The following is a 20,115-nucleotide window of genomic DNA, read 5'->3' as shown; positions in this document are numbered from 1 at the left end:
AAGAAGGGGCTTATGAGCTTTTCTGGTCACTTGACTTCACAAACAATGAGGTCTTTATAATCAAAAAGGAAAATTGCCACACTGATGACCATAAAATAGGTCAAATCCAATAATTCAATATACCTCTTCTTAGTTTTTGTGCATGGTTTTCAAATAAGACCTGGGCTATACCTTTTAAATTGCACCTTTCATAGGCCTAGCACAGAGTAGCCTAAAGGAATGCTGTCAAGAGTTCATTAAACACCTTCATACTAGTGATAATAACACAGCCTAGGCTACAATGGAATCATCACATCTACAACTAGTATGGGTGTGACCAGACCATAAATAGCCTAGGTTTAATCCATAAGTAGGCTGCAGTTGCTTTACTTGGAAGAAATAGTGCCTTTTTATTTGTTGGGCTCAATGAACGAAATTCAAAATGGATAGCAATGAAGTGTCTGCAGAATTAAAGAAAGAGGTAGGCCTTTTAATCATGAGAAAGGTAAAAATAGCCTACTGCTTGATGAAGATATCCGCACAAAATGTATTATCTGTAACCGGTGTGTGATAGAGAAATGTGTTTCATGGCATATTTAATGGTTACTGTGTCTAAAGAGTGCAGAGTTTCCCACTCGTAAAAAAGAGAGGAGTCTGTAATGCAATGTTATGCTCAGACGAGGGGACACTGGGTCATCCAAGGAACAACTGATCAATTGTATTATCCTCACTATATTTACTGCACAACCCGACCACATCCTCGAAAGGCACTCCACTTGAGGATGAGTGGTCTACATTAGCCTAGGAGAGAGCAACTTTTGCACTTTGCCTTTGGCTAGACAGAAAAAGCTGTATACAATCTGAAGTTGTACATACTGTAGATAAAACAAAAAACAGGACTCAAAATGACTAAAGGAGATATGGAATATCAACTTTTGCTTGAAGGCAGCAAAGAAACAAAAGAGAAAATGAAGGTATGCATAATATTAATAATAATAAAGAAGAAGAAGAGGTGTTATTGCTATATTAGTAATAATAATAACAACAGTAATAACACATGTATTGTTATTATTGCTGTTGTTGTTATTATTATTATCATTAGTGTGAATTATAAGTTATATTTAATCAATGATAAATAATAAATACATGTATTATAATACATATCTTGTTTTAAACTAACTAAGCCCACTGTTTTTGGTGTCCTTCACCTGCAAACAGGGACTCAAATTATTATAACGTTATTTAAAGAAACCTATAGCCTAATTCATTGTCTACACTTGGCTATTGTAATTAATAACCTTAGCTCAAATATATTTGATATTGTATTTGTGCCTCATTTGAACTTCTAACAGCTATCTAATAGTAAAATATGATCATGATTGGGCTACACCTGTTAGAGTTATCCTTTTTCTGTTCAATACTGAAAATTGAAAAGTACAGTACAGAATCTGTACATATTATCTGATGCTAAACCACCAATTATGTGTATTATTGGTTTCAGCGTCCGAACAAATCCCTTCTACTGGCAGTTTGTGCAGCTTGCATTGGAGGAACCTTTCAATATGGTTATAATATTTCAATCATCAATGCCCCCACCAAGGTAAGACATTATTGTCAATATGTGTCTACTTAAAGGGGGGGATCTGAAGTTGCTACATCAATTTTGGGACTTAATTAAGGATATGGACCTACTTATTCTTTAAGAATATAACTTTTAAATATAACTTATAAATGCCCCTTAGTTCAACTGCTGTACTCCATCACAACCCAAAATGTGAGATTATTTTATTCCAATGTTTGTAAACAAAGTAAATGTAAACACTGTATAGCCTTAAAACATGGTTTCAACTATAATTTGTATATCATGGATGGTCAGCCATTGCATCAATAGCTCTGTCTATGAATTTGAGCTTGGTTACATTTATCCAAACCCCTCCCTCAGCTTTTTACTGAAACAGTGGAGGGGATTACATTTTGTCATTGTTTCAACCGCAGATTGCTCCCTTAAGTTTAATATACTTAAGATGGCTAAATAGAATTTTATTTGGTGTTATTGAATTAATGAAAAGATGATACTGACATTGGATAATCATTTGTATTCTGTCCTTATTGAACCATGTCTGTGTGTTCAGAAAACAGTCAGTCTAAGCAGTCACACGCAGCCCTGGAGGCTCCATGTAAATCTTAGGGCACATTACAAGGGAATCATGACATAAAAAATTTAACACTTACGAGCATGTGACATGTAACCCTTTTGAGTAAAAAGAGATGAATTCTACCATGTCATTTCTGTATTGTGCAACTGCTGTGTGTTGGTACATTCCTCACACACATTCAGAGGTATAATACGTTCTTAAGTCATGCAAATTACAAATCCATTTCAGCCGTGAGCAGAGCTTCTGCTTTTCAAGGCTATATTGAGTTAGGGGTGCTTTTTTCCCAGTCTGTGCAGAATTTCATCAACCAAACCTGGCTGGAGCGCTATGATGAGGACATTTCAGAGCATTACCTCACTCTCCTGTGGTCCAACATTGTGTCCATTTTCACAATAGGAGGATTTATTGGAGCAACTATAGGTGGAACACTGGCCATTAGATATGGGAGGTATGTGTTTTGTTAATAGTGGCTTGAATCCTCATTTGGATATTTGTGTCACTCTCCAATTTTACACATAAGCTATTACTATTTTGACAGTAGCCATTAGACTGCATGCATTTTTTTCGCCAAACAAGGCACTTTCAATACAAGTTTAATTAACTGCAATTATTCTGTGTCAAAGGAAGGGGACACTAATGATGAACAACGCATTAGCCTTACTGGCTGCTCTGTTGATGGGCCTGAGCTACCCCACTGGATTATTTGAACTGCTCATCGTTGGACGATTTTTCACAGGAGTAAATGCGGGTAAATACGTCAGTGCGTTAGTCCAGTGAAGCGTTGACATCAGCAGTTTGCAGTCTTTATTTCTAAGCCGGATGTGTTGAAAAATGTATATTTATTGAAGGTTCTGTCTTGTCTGTAAGTTAATGTGCCACACTTTGTTCTAATCATATGCTGATTGCCAGGTATCGGCATATGCGTTCAGCCACTGTATCTGGGGGAAATCGCCCCAAGGGCACTTCGTGGTGCCATGGCAATGGGGACTTCTATTTTCATCACCGGGGGCATCCTTACTGGACAGGTGATTGGGCTTAAGTAAGTTTAGATCATCCTGGACTATTGCCTACTAACTTCCAGAGTACTTTGAAATGAAGACGGCGCATAACGTCTTGTGTGCGTTCCTATAATGAGTGTCTATGATCCTGCAGTGAGCTCCTCGGTAAAGAAGAACACTGGCCCATCCTGCTCTGCACCACCTGTATCCCAGCGTTCCTGCAGCTCCTCATACTGCCCTGGTTCCCAGAGAGCCCTCGCTACCTGTTGATCGACAGAGGGGATGACGTTGGATGTAGAAAAGGTATGTTCCAATCACATGTCAAAAGATCTACCACGAGCTCTCTCACATAAGGACTGACACCAGTCATCGCGCTGAAAACTATTGGGACAGAAAACAGTTGTTTTAGCGAAAAAGCAGGATCAAAGTGTGCAAACCTAAATTGTAACGTAACCTACGATCATTCATCTAAAAAAAGAGAGCCGACCTGTGTCACTCCGTACCTGAACATTCATTTGACATGATGGAAAGTTTGGAGGGGGTGATGATTCTTCCTTTATCTGAGATCAGAAGGGTCGGGAAACATAAATTATACAAATCTTTCCCCTTGAGAGACATACTGGGTCAAGCACATGACTGCAGTGCAAACTGTAACAGCAGGTTACACTGCGAATAGGCAATGTCTCTCATTAGTCACACAATCCTTGCTAATCAAATAAATACCTCTGTGTATCCCACTGTGTCTGTCTGGTTTGGCTTTGTTACGCCGGCTGGGTGAATGAGTGGATTCCTGTTATGAGTGTGAGGGATAATAAATGAAGCGTGGAGTGGAGAGAGACCATGTGAGCTGCGTCTTGTGTTTCCTGTGGACAGCGATGAAGCAACTCCACGGCACTGATAACTTTGATCGCGAGCGGGAGGACATGGAGAGGGAGAGGGTCAGCGCCATTGGCATTAAACCCAAGAAGCCCTGGCAGCTGTTCATGGACCGCAGCCTCCGCTGGCAAGTCCTCACCATCATCCTGCTCAACGCTGCCCAGCAGCTCAACGGCATCAACGCTGTATGTTAGCAACAGACCACATTTCCACACATGACCCTATGTCCCCTCGGGGCTGCAACGTTTATCAGTATGAACTCAAGTCAGTTGAGATCAGAAGAAGTTGGTTTCATTCACAGAACTCTCATGTTAAATTCATATACCTGCAGGACATTCAGATTGTTATAGGGCATACACAGTGGCGGTTCTAGCTTGTATGGCTCCCTGGGCGAACCCCCCCTTCAGCCCCCCCCCCCCCCCCCCCCAAAATAGCATAATTCTGTACTAACTGTAATTAGAACAACACAAATAAATAATCATAACATTTAAAACTATATAAATATAAAAATATATACAAAAATAAGACTCATAAATATCTAAAAGAAGTAACAAAGACAAATAGAAACAAATTTGTGTTAATTTGGCACACGAGTATTAATACATTACCCATCCCTCAACACTGTCAACCAAGAGTCAAGACTAAACCAATTCACCTTGGTGGTGTGCAGACTGGATTTATATTATTCTTAACGATTTCGCACAAACCAGAAAAAAATTAAACAATATGTCTGTGAAACTATACAGTTGAAATTGGAAGTTTACATACACCTTAGCCAAATACATTTAAACTCAGATGTTCACAATTCCTGACATTTAATCCTAGTAAAAAATTCTTGTCTTATGTCAGTTAGGATCAGCACTTTATTTTAAGAATGTAAAACGTCAAAATAATAGTAGCGAGAATGATTTATTTCAGCGTTTATTTCTTTCATCACATTCCAAGTGGGTCAGAAGTTTACATACATTCAATTAGTATTTGGTAGCATTGCCTTTAAAATTCTTTAACTTGGGTCAAACGTTTCGGGTAGCCTTCCACAAGCTTTCCACAATATTCCTTCTGACAGAGATGGTGTAACTGAGTCAAGATGTAGGCCTCCTTGCTCGCACACGCTTTTTCAGTTCTGCCCACGAAATCTTTATAGGATTGAGGTCAGGGCTTTGTGATGGCCACTCCAATACCTTGACTTTGTTGTCCTTAAGCCTTTTTGCCACAACTTTGGAAGTATGCTTGGGGTCATTGTCCATTTGGAAGACCCACTTGCGAGCAAGCTTTAACTTCCTGACTGATGTCTTGAGATGTTGCTTCAATATATCCACATAATTTTCCATTCCTCATGATGCCATCTATTTTGTGAAGTTCACTAGTCCCTCCTGCAGCAAAGCACCCCCGCAACATGATGCTGCCACCCCCGTGCTTCACGGTTGGGATGGTGTTTTTCGGCTGCAGGCCTCCCCCTTTTTCCTCCAAACATAACGATAGTCATTATGACCAAACAGTTCTATTTTTGTTTCATCAGACCAGAGGACATTTCTCCAAAAAGTACAATCTTTGTCCCCATGTGCAGTTGCAAACCGTAGTCTGGCATTTTGGAGCAGTGGCTTCTTCCTTGCTGAGTGGCCTTTCAGGATATGTTGATGTAGGACTCGTTTTACTGTGGATATAGATACTTTTGTACCGGTTTCCCCCAGCATCTTCACAAGGTCCTTTGCTGTTGTTCTGGGATTGATTTGCACTTTTCTAACCAAAGTACGGTGTTTATACTTGCGTACTATTGTTTGTACAGATGAACGTGGTACCTTCAGATGTTTGGAAATTGCTCCCAAGGATGAACCAGACTTGTGGAGGTCTACAATATTTTTTCTGAGGTCTTGGCTGATTCATTTTTATTTTCCCATGATGTCAAGCAAAGGGGTACTGAGATTGAAGGTAGGCCTTGAAATACATCCACAAGTACACACACCTCCAATTGACTCAAATGATGTCAATTAGCCTATCAGAAGCTTCTAAAGCCATGACATAATTTTCTGGAATTTTCCAAGCTGTTTAAAGGCACAGTCAACATAGTGTATGTAAACTTCTGACCAACTGGAATTGTGATACAGTGAATGATGTGAAAAAAAAGTGAAATAATCTGTCTGTAAACAATTGTTGGAAAAATTACTTGTGTCATACACAAAGTATATGTCCTAACCAACTTAAAAAAAAAAAAGTTTTAATTTGAACTTAATTTAACTTTATTTAACCAGGTAGGCTAGTTGAGAACAAGTTCTCATTTACAACTGTGACCTGGCCAAGATAAAGCAAAGCAGTGAGACACAAACAACAACACAGAGTTACACATGGAATAAACAAACATACAGTCAATAATACAATAGAGAAAGTCTATATACAGTGTGTGCAAATGAGATAGGATAAGGGGGTGAGGCAATAAATAGGCCATAGTGGCGAAATTATTACAGTATGGCAAATTAAACACTGGGGTGATAGATGTGCAGAAGATGAGTGTGCAAGTAGCGGTACTGGGGTGCAAAGGAGCAAAATAAATTAAATAAATAACAATATCAAATCAAATTTATTCATATAGCCCTTCTTACATCAGCTGATATCTCAAAGTGCTGTACAGAAACCCAGCCTAAAACCCCAAACAGCAAGCAATGCAGGTGTAGAACCACTATGGTGATGAGGTAGTTGGATGGGCTATTTACAGATTGGCTATGTACAGGTGCAGTGATCTGTGAGCTGCTCTGACAGCTGGTGCTTAAAGCTAGAGAGGGAGATATGTCTCTAGCTTCAGTGATTTTTGCAGTTCGTTCCAGTCATTGGCAGCAGAGAACTGGAAGGAAAGGCGGCCAGAGGAGGTGTTGTCTTTGGGGATGACCAGGGAATTATACCTGCTGGAGCGCGTGCTGCGGGTGGGTGCTGCTATGGTGACCAGTGAGCTGAGATAAGATGGGGCTTTACCTAGCCACGACTTATAGATGACCTGGAGCGAGTGGGTTTGGCGACGGATATGAAGCAAGGGCCAGCAAACGAGAGCATACAGGTCGCAGTGGTGGGTAGTATATGGGGCTTTGGTGACAAAACGGATGGCACTGTGATAGACTGCATCCAATTTACAGAGTAGAGTGTTGGAGGCTATTTTGTAAATGACATCGCCAAAGTCAAGGATCGGTAGGATAGTCAGTTTTACTAGGGTATGTTTGGCAGCATGAGTGAAGGATGCTTTGTTGCGAAATAGGGCGCCGATTCTAGATTTAATTTTGGATTGGAGATGCTTAATGTGAGTCTGGAAGGAGAGTTTACAGTCTAACCAGACATCTAGGTATTTGTAGTTGTTCACGTATTCTAAGTCAGAAGGTGGGTAGGTGTGGGCAGCGATCGGTTGAAGAGCATGCATTTAGTTTTGCTTGCATTTAAGAGCAGTTGGAGGCCACGGAAGGAGAGTTGTATGGCATTGAAGCTCGTCTGGAGGTTAGTTAGCACAGTGTCCAAAGAAGCGCCAGAAGTATACAGAATGGTGTCGTCTGCGTAGAGGTGGATCAGAGAATCACCAGCAGCAAGAGCGACATCATTGATGTATACAGAGAAAAGAGTTGGCCCGAGAATTGAACCCTGTGGCACCCCCATAGAGACTGCCAGAGGTCCGGACAACAGGCCCTCCGATTTCTCTGTCAGAGAAGTAGTTGGTGAACCAGGCGAGGCAGTCATTTGAGAAACCAAGACTGTTGAGTCTGCCGATAAGAATGTGGTGATTGACAGAGTCGAAAGCCTTGGCCAGGTCGATGAATACAGCTGCACAGTATTGTCTCTTATCGATGGCGGTTATGATATCGTTTAGGACCTTGAGCGTGGCTGAGGTGCACCCATGACCAGCTTGGAAACCAGATTGCATAGCGGAGAAGGTACGGTGGGAATCGAAATGGTCGGTGATCTGTCTGCTTTCGAAGACATTAGAAAGGCAGGGTAGGATAGATATAGGTCTGTAGCAGTTTGGGTCTAGAGTGTCTCCCCCTTTGAAGAGGGGGATGACCGCGGCAGCTTTCCAATCTTTGGGGATCTCAGAAGATACGAAAGAGAGGTTGAACAAGCTAGTAATAGGGGTTGCAACAATTTCGGCTGATAATTTTAGGAAGAGAGGGTCCAGATTGTCTAGCCCTCCTGATTTGTAGGGGTCCAGATTTTGCAGCTCTTTCAGAACATCAGCTATCTGGATTTGGGTGAACGAGAAATGGGGGAGGCTTGGGCAAGTTGCAGTGAGGGGTGCAGGGCTGTTGACCGGGGTAGGGGTAGCCAGGTGGAAAGCATGGCCAGCCGTGGAAAAATGCTTATTGAAATTCTCAATTATCGCGGATTTATCTGTGGTGACAGTGTTTCCTAGCCTCAGTGCAGTGGGCAGCTGAGAGGAGGTGCTCTTATTCTCCATGGACTTTAAAGTGTCCCATAACTTTTTGGAGTTAGTGCTACAGGATGCAAATTTCTGTTTGATAAAGCTAGCCTTTGCTTTCCTAACTGCCTGTGTATATTGGTTCCTAACTTCCCTGAAAAGTTGCATATCGCGGGGGCTATTCGATGCTAATGCAGTACGCCACAGGATGTTTTTGTGCTGGTCAAGGGCAGTCAGGTCTGGAGTGATCCAAGAGCTATATCTGTTCCTGGTTCTACATTTTTTGAATGGGGCATTAAGATGGTGAGGAAAGCACTTTTAAATATTAACCAGGCATCCTCTACTGACAGAATGAGGTCTATATCCTTCCAGGATACCCGGGCCAGGTCGATTAGAAAGTCCTGCTCGCTGAAGTGTTTTAGAGAGCGTTTGACAGTGATGACGGGTGGTCGCTTGACCGCAGACTCATTACGGACGCAGGCAATTAGGCAGTGATCGCTGAGATCAACCCCCCCAACAAAATTTTACTTAGGGCCCCAAAAGGCTAGGGCTCGCTCTGACTGCATGATGAGTTCAGATTTGAGTTCACCCTCATCTAAGTTGTCCATCCCTGGTATACACTATAGGGTATAGTGTGAAGGACCGGTGTTTTATTTGTTTTCTATCACTCTCTCTTGCAGATATATTTCTATACAGATTATGTGTTTGAGCAGGCCGGAATTCCAGATGTCAACATACCCTACGTAACTGTGGGCACAGGAGCCTGTGAATGCCTCACTGCCCTTACCTGTGTGAGTGTCAACTATTGGTCATAGTACATACAGTACCATTCAACAGGAGGTAGTTTTTCATAGTTTTTCTTTATTTTTACTATTTTCTACATTGTATTATAATGGTGAAGACATCAACACGATGAAATAACACATATGGAATCATGTAGTAACCAAAAAAAGTGTTTATATTTTGGATTTTAGATTCTTCAAAGTAGCCACCTTTTGGCTTGATGACAGCTTTGCACACTCTTTGCATTCTCTCAACCAGCTTGATGAGGTATTCACTTGGAATGCTTTTCCAACAGTCTTGAAGGAGTTCCCACATATGCTGAGCACTTGTTGGCTGCTTTTCATTCACTCTGCGGTCCAACTCATCCCAAACCATCTCAATTGGGTTGAGGTCGGGTGATTGTGGAGGCCAGGTCATCTGATGCGGCACTCCATCACTCTTCTTCTTGGTCAAATAGCCCTTACACAGCCTGGAGGTGTGTTTTGGTCATTGTCCTGTTGAAAAACAAATGATAGTCCCACTAAGCACAAACCAGATTGGATGGCGTATCGCTGCAGAATGCTGTGGTAGCCTTGCAGGTTTTGTGTGCCTTGAATTCTAAATAAATCACAGACAGTGTCACCAGAAAAGCACCTCCACACCATCACACCTCCTCCTCCATGTGTAACAGTATAACTTTAGTACGTCCCCTCGCCCCGACCCGGGCGCGAACCAGGGACCCTCTGCACACATCAACAACGGTCGCCCACGAAGCATCGTTACCCATCGCTCCACAAAGGCCGCGGCCCTTGCAGAGCAAGGTGCCACACTACTTCTAGGTTTCAAAGCAAGTGACGTAACTGATTGAAACGCTAGTAGCGCGTACCCGCTAACTAGCTAGCCATTTCACATCCGTTACACTCACCCCCCTTTCAACCTCCTCCTTTTCCGCAGCAACCAGTGATCCGGGTCAACAGCATCAATGTAACAGTATAACTTTAAACCGTCCCCTCGCCCCGACACGGGCGCGAACCAGGGACCCTCTGCACACATCAACAACTGACACCCACGAAGCGTCGTTACCCATCGCTCCACAAAAGCCGCGGCCCTTGCAGAGCAAGGTGCCACACTACTTCTAGGTTTCAAAGCAAGTGACGTAACTGATTGAAACGCTAGTAGCGCGTACCCGCTAACTAGCTAGCCATTTCACATCCGTTACACATGCTTCATGGTGAAAGCACACATGCGGAGATCATCCGTTCACCTACTTTGCATCTCACAAAGACATGGCAGTTGGAACCAAAAATCTCAAATTTGGACTCATCAGACCAAAGGACATATTTCCACCGGTCTAATGTCCATTGCTCGTGTTTCTTGGCCTGAGCAAGTCTCTTCTTCTTATTGGTGTCCTTTAGTAGTGGTTTCTTTGCAGCAAGTCAACCATGAAGGCCTGATTCACGTAGTCTCCACTGAACAGTTGATGTTGAGATGTGTCTGTTACTTGAACTCTGTGAAGCATTTATTTGGGCTGCAATTTCTGAGGCTGGTATTTCTACTGAACTTATCCTCTGGGTCTTCCTTTCCTGTGGTGGTCCTCATGAGAGCCAGTTTCATCATAGTGCTTGATGGTTTTTGCGACTGCACTTGAAGAAACTTTCAAAGGATTTGACATTTTTCAGATTGACTGACCTTCATGTCTTAAAGTAATGATGGACTGTTGTTTCTCTTTGCTTATTTGAGCTGTTCTTGCTATAATATGGACTTGGTTCTGTTACCAAATAGGGCTATCTTCTGTATACCACCCCTACCTTGTCACAACAGAACTGATTGGCTCAAACGCATTACTTAATGAACTTTTAACAAGGCACACCTGTTAATTTAAATGCATTCCAGGTGACTACTTGTCACATATACTGTCACTCACACTCTATGTCACCAGGCTGCTCATGATGGCGCACACCTGTCACCATCATTACACGCACCAGCGCGTCATCAGACTTACCTGGACTCCATCACCTCCCTGATAACCTTCCCTATTTATGTCACTCCCTTTGGTTCCTTCCCCAGGTGTTATTATTTCAGTTTCATGTCTGTGTGCTGTTCGTGTTTCTTGTTTTGTATTATGTTCCGTTTATTTATTAAATATTCACTCCCTGTACTTGCTTCCCGACACCCAGCGCACTCGTTACAGAATATCACCTCACCTAAGGGAAGCATCTCGGAGTGTTTTTTATTTTTTTGTGTTGGAAGGGATGTCGAGTCTGGGTGTCCTCAACCGGCTCGTCGGGCTCCCACGCCTCGGCCGGCTCGTCGGGCTCCCACTCATCGGCCGGCTTGTCGGGCTCTCATGCCTCGGCCGGCTCGTCAGGTTTCCGCACCTCAGCGGAGCGACCGGTCCGCTCCTGACCCCTGGGATCGTCCCCTTGGTCAGCGTCCTACGGCTGGAGCCACGCGCCAGGGAGGGGGTACTGTCACGTATACTCCCTCTCCAGTGCTCTAGGTCGCCAGGCTCCCGTGCCTCAGCCGGTTCGACAGGTTCCCGCGCCTCAGCAGAGGTGACAGGTCCGCTCTTGGTCCCCGGGAACGTCCCTTTGGTCGGCGTCCTGCGGCTGGAGCTGCGCGTCAGGGAAGGGGTACTGTCACGTATACTCCCTCTCCGGCACTATAGGCTACCAGGCTGCTCATGATAGTGCACACCTGTCACCATCATTACGTGTGTCATCAGACTCACCTGGACTCCATCCCCTCCTTGATTACCTTCCCTATTTATGTCACTCCCTTTGGTTCCTTCCCCAGGTGTTATTATTTCAGTTTCATGTCTGTGTGCTGTTTGTGTTTCTTGTTTTGTATTATGTTCCATTTATTAAATATTCACTCCCTGTAATTGCTTCGCGACTCAGTGCACTCGTTACACTACCTCATGAAGCTGATTGAGAGAATGCCAAGTGTGCAAAGCTGTCATCAAAGCAAAGGGTGGCTACTTTGAAGAATTTCAAATATAAAATATATTTAGATGTGTTTAACACTTGTTTTTGGTTATTACATGATTCCATATGTGTTATTTCATAGTTTTGATGTCTTCACTACTATTATACAATGTAGAAAATAGTCAAAATAAAGAAGAACCCTGGAATGAGTAGGTGTGTCAACTTTTGACTGGTACTGTATATTTCTAAGTATTTAGTAGCATGCATGGAGTCCATCGTAGAGCGGAAATGTCATACAACCCCAATGCCTCTTTGCATGGATTTGTGAGTCTTTTAGAATCCTCTTTAATGACTGATTGCTAATTTCATCATGTTATGCTGGTATGACAGTACTGTTCTCATTGAATGCTATGCTATGATTTACGTTACTATTCATCGAGTGGATTAACATATTTAAGATGTGTTGACTACAGCTGTAGGATCTTAATCCTGCAGCAACAGGAAATGTGAATTATGTGGATTTATAATTAATGGACATTTTTGTAGGAGTTGATACATTTTTCGTAAGGGAATATCAAGTCTGAAATTTTAAAGTCGAAATTACAAACTTCAGAAGCCTTTTTAACCCTCAAATACACTGCAAGTTTTAAATGTCCTGCATTAATGGAAAATTATCTTGCAACAGGTTAATCAAATTAATATCCTACATCTGTAGTTTTTTTTAAACTCGATCTTATATTTCTCCACGATCTTATACTTCTGCTGGTATGCCATATGAGATGCTGTGTCTTTCAGGGCATGCTGATCGAAACTCTGGGACGAAAAGTGCTTATCATCGGAGGGTACACCCTAATGGCTTTCTGGTGCATTTGCTTCACTCTGACCCTCACCTTCCAAGTAAAGTATCTTTGATCTAACAATTCCATTTCAGTCTCTTATTAATCAGAATAAGAGACCTGTGTTGCACTTAAGTTGTGGATGGTTAAACCAACCCTTAAAAGGTCCAATGTCGCCATTTGTATCTCAATATCAAATCATTTCTGGGTAACAAGCCCCAGTGCAGTCAAAAATGTGATTTTCCTGTGTTTTATATATATATTTCCACACTATGAGGTTGGAATAATACTGTGACATTTACAAAATGAGGATAATGCCCTTTTGGTGTAAGAGTTGTTTGAAAAGACAGCCTGAAATTTTAGGCTGTTTTGGTGGAATGGAGTTTAGGCCTGCCTGGTCACATCACCAGGCAGTAAATTAGTTAAGAGACCAATAAAAAAGAAAGTTCAAAACCTCTCTGCCAATAACAGATAGTTTTCAGTTTTCCCCTCCACACTCTCAGACAGTCCTAGCACAATTCTTGCTTTAGAAATTGCGCTTTGCTAAGAAGCTATTTCTGTTTATTTTTGACAATTTTAATTGAAAACAATCACAGGAAGGTACTTAATTGTTACCCATAATTATTTGATATTGAGATAAAAATGTCTGCACTGGACCTTTAATGTTGCTTGGCGGGCCACTTTGAGAACACTAGTTTTCTGTGACCGAATTGTTGTCTTCTTTCGTTGAACACAGGGAGCAGGCCTATGGATGCCATATCTTAGCATGGGATGCATCTTTGCTTTCATACTCAGCTTTGGCTTGGGACCAGGTAACCGACAGAACTTACTTATCGCTCGTTTATGCCAGTATTGCCAAACTTTGTGTGATCTGGCAACAATATTATTATCTGATTATAAATGTATTTAAAACTAACACTATACCTTCGCTTTGTCCTTTGGAGGTGGGGTGACAAACATCTTGACCACTGAGTTATTCACCCAAACCAGTCGGCCTGCTGCGTACATGATTGGAGGGTCCGTGAACTGGCTCAGCTTCTTCGTCATTGGCATGGTGTTTCCATTTATTGTGGTAGGTTCCAAGTGTTTGCAACCGTGGTACTTAACCTTTAAATTAAGAAGTATGGTTAGTGTCGCAGCGGTCTAAGGCACTGCATCTCAGTGCAAGAGGCGTCACTACAGTCCCTGGTTCGAATCCAGGCTGTATCACATCCGGCCATGATTAGGAGTCCCATAGGGCGGTGCACAATTGGCCCAGCGTCATCCGGGTATGGCCAGGGTAGGCCGTCATTGTAAATAAGAATTTGTTCTTAACTGACTTTCCTAGTTAAATAAAGGTTAAATAAAAAATATAAAAAATTGTGTAACAGTAGGTTATTCAATACTAGAGTAGTTTGATCCGTACTGCCAATTGATATAAAATTAGGAGAGATGGCTGTTTTGAGAGCTGGTTCTAGATGGGTTTGGTCTGCTCTTTTACCTCCACAGACTAAGTTGCAGCAGTACTGTTTCCTGGTGTTCTTGGTGATTTCTGTCTTGGTGGCTGTATACATATTCCTGGTAGTCCCTGAGACCAAAAACAAAACCTTCCTGGAGATCCATACCGAGTTCCAGTCCGGAGACAAGAGGAAGGCTTCAAAAGCAGATGACGGCCCAAGGACAACATTGTTGTCAACCCCTCTGTGAAACACAGCTCCAGTGTTTGCTGAAAGGACTTGTCAAACCTGTACCACATTACGTATTATTCAACAACTGGCAGTGCTATGAATATCTCATTGTCATATTGATACAAAGTTCCAGAATGTGTGTTCTTTGTCAGGGATTGTGAAGTGTAGACATTATAGTAATTGGGACACAGGAAACAACTAAATGAACTAGGTACTGTTAAAGGGATACTCTGGGATGTTGGCAATGAGGCCGTTTATCTACTTCCCCAGAGTCAGATGAACTCGGAGATACCATTTTTATGTGTCTGTGTGCAGTTTAATGGAAATTGCTAACTAGTGCTAGCGTAATTGCTAAATAACGTTAGCGCAATGACTTAAAGTCTATGGGATACCATAGACTTCCAGGCATTATGCTAATCCAGACATTCTTCTAATCTGACTCTGGGGAAGTAGATAAAGGGTCTCAAAGCCAAAATCCTTAAGTATCCCTTTAATGTTGCTGATAAGTCCAGATCAATGATTTATATATGCATGAGATTTACATTTGACATTTTATTCATTTAGCGTACGCTCTTGTTCAGAGCGACTTACAGTTAGTGTATTTACCTCAATAAAGTAGCTATCAGCAAAGTCAGAGCTAGTAAGGGGGAAAAAGTCAAGTGTGAGTATTTGTTCACAAAAGGCTGTTTTTTGGGGGGGGGGGGGTCGGGGTGAGAGGGTCGGTGCTGTAGGATTATTTAAGATATTCTTCGAAGAGGTAGGGTTTTAGATGTTGTCTAAAGATGGACAGAGACTTTGCTGTCCTAGCTTCAGGGGTAAGCTGGTTCCACCTTTGGGGTGCCAGGACAGAGATGACATTGGACTGGGCTGGCAGGAGCGAGTCACTGCTTTGATGTTTGCAGAGAACGAAAGGGTGTTGTCCAGGGTCCCGCCAAGGTTCTTTGCACTCTTGGAGGGGGACACCGTGGAGTTGTCAACCGTGATGGAGAGGACTTGGAGCGGGCAGGCCATCCCCGGGAGGAAGAGCAGCTCCGTCTTGTCGAGGTTGAGCTTGAGGTGGTGGGCCAACATTCAAGCTGAGATATCGGCCAGGCTTGCAGAAATGCGTGTCGGCACCTGGGTGTCATGAGAAGGAGAGTAGTAGCTCAGTGTCATCCGCATAGCAATGATAGAGAGACCATTTGAGGATATGACAGAGCCGAGTTACTTAGTGTATAGTGTGAAAAGGAGAGGGCCTAGAACCGAGCCCTTTGGACACCAGTAGTGAGAGTATGTGGTGCAGACACATATCCTCTCCACGTCACCCGTTTGGAGCGGCCTTTCGGGTAGGATGCAATTCAAGAGTGTGCAGAGCCTGAGACACCCAGACCTGAGAGGGTGTAGAGGAGGATCTGATGGTTCACGTATCGAAGGCAGCAGATAGACCTAGGAGGATGAGAACAGAGGAGAGAGTCAGCTTTGGCAGTGAGGAGAGCCTCCGTGACACAGAGAAGAGCAGTCTCGGTTGAATGACTCATCTTGAAGCCTGACTGGTTAGGGTCAAGAAGATCGTTCTGAGATAGATAGTGAGAGTTGGTCAGAGACAGCACGCTCAAGTGTTTCGTAAAAAGAAAAGATAGAAGGGATACTGATCTGTAGTTTTTGATGTCAGAGGAGTTGAGTGTTGGTTTCTTGAGGAGGGGAGCGACTCAAGTCATTTTGAAGTCAAAGGGGATACAACCAGTGGTCAGGGATGAGTTGATCAGGGAAGTGAGGAATGGGAAAAGGTCTCCAGAGATGGTCTGGAGAAGGGAGGATGGGATGGGGTCAAGCAGGCAGTTTTTTGAGCGGTCTAGGGAGGGAAGAAAGCGTTCAAGGTGTAGGGTAGCTCTATATGTGTGGGACCATTGGACTCAATAGGCTGAGTAAATGAGGAGCGGATGTCGTCAACCTTCTTTTCAAAGTGGTTAACAAAGTCGTCCGCGGAGAGGGAGGAAGAAGGGGGAGGGGTGGAGGATTAAGGAGAGAGGAGAAGGTGGAAAGTAGTTTCTTAGTGTTAGAGGCAAATGCTTGAAATTTAGAGTGATAGAAAGTGGCTTTAGCAGCGGGTACAGAGGAAGAGAAGGTAGAAAAGAGGGAATGAAAGGATGATAGGTCCTCCAGAAGTTTAATTTTCCTCCATTTTTGCTCAGCTGCCCACAGCCCTGTTCTGTAAGCTCGCAATGAGTCACTCAGTGACGCAGCAGGAGGGGAGGGCCAAGCATAAAGGGAGGAGAGTATGGTCAAAGAGGCACAATCAGGAGACAGGAGGGAGAAGGATTTAGCAGAAGGGAGAGATTATAGGATAGAAGAGGAGAGAGTAGTAGGAGAGAGAGCGGAGATTGCGAGGGCGCATGACGATCTGGGAGGGGGCTGAGTGGCTAAGGTTGGAGGAGAGGGAGACAGAACAGGACATTAAGTAGTGATCAGAGACTTGGAGGGGGGTTGCAGTGAGATTAGTAGGCGAACAGCCTCTAGTAAAGATGAGATCAAGCGTATTGCCTGCCTTGTGAATGGGAGGGGACTGGGAAAGGGTGAGGTCAAAAGAGGCAAAGAGGGGAGAAAGAAAGAGTTGGAAATAAATAAATCGAAAGCAGATGTTGGGAGGTTGAAGTCGCCAAGTATGAAGAGCGGTGAGCCATCATCAGGAAATGTACTTATTAAGGTGTCAAGCTCGTTGAGGAACTCTCTGCTGGGCGATAGATGACAACAATGTTAAGCTTGAGTTGCCAAGTGACAGTGACAGCATGGAAATCAAATGAGGAGATGGACAGGTGAGCAAGGGGAAAAATAGAAATGAGTAGCCCTGTGCCACCACCGCAACGACCAGATTCTCTCGTACTATGAGAGAAAACTGTGGCAAGACATCAGTAGATTTATAATTGAACACATTTATGAAGATTTTACACTATTGTGGAGAGATGTACTGCTTGGATTCTTTACATACGATAAAAATAAGCTGAAACATTTTTATGTAATTCATTTCATTATTCTTTTGGCCAAATTTCATATACACAAATGTAAATTTACTAACAAAAAAACACATTTTCCTACCCTACAAAAATAAATTGAACTGTATTTTAAGACAGTTAAATACTCTACTAACAAAAAAGCTGTTAGAATTGTAAGTGTATGTATGTCCCTTAAGGTCCTTGTGTAATTGTAATGTGATATTGTACCCCCTAGCTCGATTGTCCATTATATATAATCTATATATACTTGTGTTCCCTTATGTACTTTCTGTATTGATTTGTTGTTAATAAAACATTTTAAAAAAGGAACAAAAATAAAAAAAGAACTATACATTTTTTTGTATAAAAAAAAAAGAAGCTAAATATGGTAAAGCTCAAGCTGAATGACTACTAGTTGGCAGGGCACTTTCTGCATGTGCCCGGAAACTCTCCCCTGGGTCGTTGCTGGAAAAACTTTGTTCTCATTTAGAAGCCTAGTAATCACGCCTTTGTAATATTTGCATGACGTTATCGCGTAAATTCATTATCTAGGTTAAAGTAAATATACCATTTTAACTAACGGTGTATAACTTTAAGAATGTTGTTGTTTTTACAGCCATAATGTAAACTTTAAAAAAAGGAGCATGAACTACAAACATGTACTCACAAAATAGATTTTAAGCGTTCTTTTATACCAGAAAAAAATTCTTAAACCCTCAGCTAAAATCGAAAAAGATTATGGGAAATCTGCCGCTCGACCATCCATTGATCACGCCCTGCACGACTTTTGTTTTGACTCAGTTGGTGACTATGTAGCCTACAGATTACCGTTCTCCTAGCAACAGAATATTATGCTGGTAACACGATCGCGGTTGTTTCTTTTCAAAACAAGACTCCCCTGCAAAGACACACTAAATTGGGAATATCAATTGTTTTGCAGTCTAGTGCAGCACTACTGTTTTTGAACAGCACTGCAACCACCTTTGAAAAATATATAATTTGACGTATTTTATTGTATATTGGATTATTTATACAATAATTTATTTTGAAAGTTTACACATACTGGTATGTTGAAAGCTACTGTGTAGACTACACAGAGTTTACAAAACAAGGACACCTGCTCTTTTCATGACATAGATAGACTGACCAGGTGAATCCAGGTGAAAGCTATGATCCCTTATTGATGTCACTTTTTAAATCCACTTCAATCAGTGTAGATGAAAGGGAGGAGACAGGATAAAGAAGAATTTTAAGCCTTGAGACAATTGAGACATGGATTATGTATGTGTGCCATTCAGAGGGTGAATGGGCAAGACAAAATATTTAAGTGCCTTTGAGGTATGGTAGTAGGTGCCAGGTGCACCGGTTTGTGTCAAGAACTGCAACGCTGCTGAGTTTTCCATACTCAACAGTTTCCCAAGTGTATCAAGAATGGTCCACCACCCAAAGGACATCCAGCCAACGTGACACAACTGTGGGAAGCATTGGAGTCAACATGGGCCAGCATCCTTGTGGAATGGTTTCGACACCTTGTAGAGTCCATGCCCTGACGAATTGAGGCTGTTCTGAGGGCAAAAGGGGGTGCAACTCAATACTAGGAATGTGTCCTTAATGTTTTGTACACTCAGTGTATATTTAAGAAATACACTTTAATGAAATACAAATATTTGTCATTGGAATTACTCAATAGAGTCTGCAATACTTAAATGGGTCAATTGTGCTGGGCAACGGGTTTAATACAGAGTACTGGTGACTCCTAACTCCACCCTCTCCATTTACTACAATGCAATACACGGTATATGGGATACTTGTTGGCTTGTAGAGAGACATTTTTTCTCCCTGTCTCAGCTAAAGTGGGATGGGAAATACTCAGTAGGGTCTCTACTAACCAAATATGGTTCGTTTTGGAGGGGGACACATATTTGTTTAGTAGAGACCCTACTGAGTATTTCCCACCTTACTTTTGCTGAGACAGGAAGAACAATTCTTTCTACAAGCCAATATGTATCCCATGTACAGTCTATTACAGTGTATTGCATTGGGAGCTATAGACGGGCAGAGTGAAAAGCCAGCAGCAGGCCGTGCGACACAGTTCCCATCCAAAACTAACCATATTTGGTTAGTAGAGACCCTACTTAGTATTTTCCACCCCACTTTAGCTGAGACAGGTAGAAAAGTTATCTCGCTACAGCCCAATATTCTCAACATACCAGTGTCAACATTGCATTTTTACATAACACTCTTATCCAGAGCGACTTACAGGACCAATTAGTGTTAAGTGCCTTACTCAAGGGCACAGTGACAGATTTTGTACCTAGTCGGCTTGGGGACTCGAACCAGCAACCTTTCGGTTACTGGCCTAACGCTCTTAACCGCTTTTTATTTGTTTTCATAAATTACTTCTTGCATTTTCATGTTGGCACAATTAAAGTGGCCATTGATTAAAATTCAATATAATTTGAATTAGTTATCCATATTGCAATGGTTTGAAACGGGGGCTTTTACTTGGAAGGTTTCGTCATTACCCTACAAAGTGACATCATTTGTGCTGCTGGCAA

General features: G+C 42.4%; 1 protein-coding gene and 1 long non-coding RNA gene across 2 annotated transcripts; one reads left to right on the top strand and one right to left on the bottom strand.

Moving 5' to 3' along the window:
• The first annotated feature begins 947 nt into the window (after positions 1 to 947).
• On the top strand, positions 948 to 14,895 carry LOC120063531 (solute carrier family 2, facilitated glucose transporter member 11-like). Its single transcript, XM_039013897.1, has 12 exons — positions 948 to 953; positions 1,481 to 1,579; positions 2,423 to 2,583; positions 2,759 to 2,883; positions 3,045 to 3,174; positions 3,288 to 3,436; positions 4,007 to 4,194; positions 9,077 to 9,187; positions 12,881 to 12,982; positions 13,658 to 13,733; positions 13,866 to 13,993; positions 14,410 to 14,895. The coding sequence occupies exons 1-12, from the start codon at positions 948 to 950 to the stop codon at positions 14,605 to 14,607; spliced, it is 1,473 nt and encodes a 490-aa protein (XP_038869825.1). The 3' UTR covers positions 14,608 to 14,895.
• A 610-nt stretch (positions 14,896 to 15,505) lies between these two features.
• Positions 15,506 to 18,330, bottom strand: LOC120063065. The gene is made up of 3 exons (XR_005478458.1): positions 18,225 to 18,330; positions 15,796 to 16,013; positions 15,506 to 15,704 (listed from the first exon to the last, which is right to left on the bottom strand). It is a non-coding gene; the product is annotated as an uncharacterized LOC120063065 (long non-coding RNA).
• Positions 18,331 to 20,115: the final 1,785 nt, after the last annotated feature.

This window comes from Salvelinus namaycush, chromosome 18 (genome assembly GCF_016432855.1).
Source record: "Salvelinus namaycush isolate Seneca chromosome 18, SaNama_1.0, whole genome shotgun sequence".
NCBI classification, from domain to species: Eukaryota; Metazoa; Chordata; class Actinopteri; order Salmoniformes; family Salmonidae; genus Salvelinus; species Salvelinus namaycush.
The sequence above is the reverse complement of the archived record's forward strand: the minus strand, read 5'-3'. Positions and strand labels throughout refer to the sequence as shown.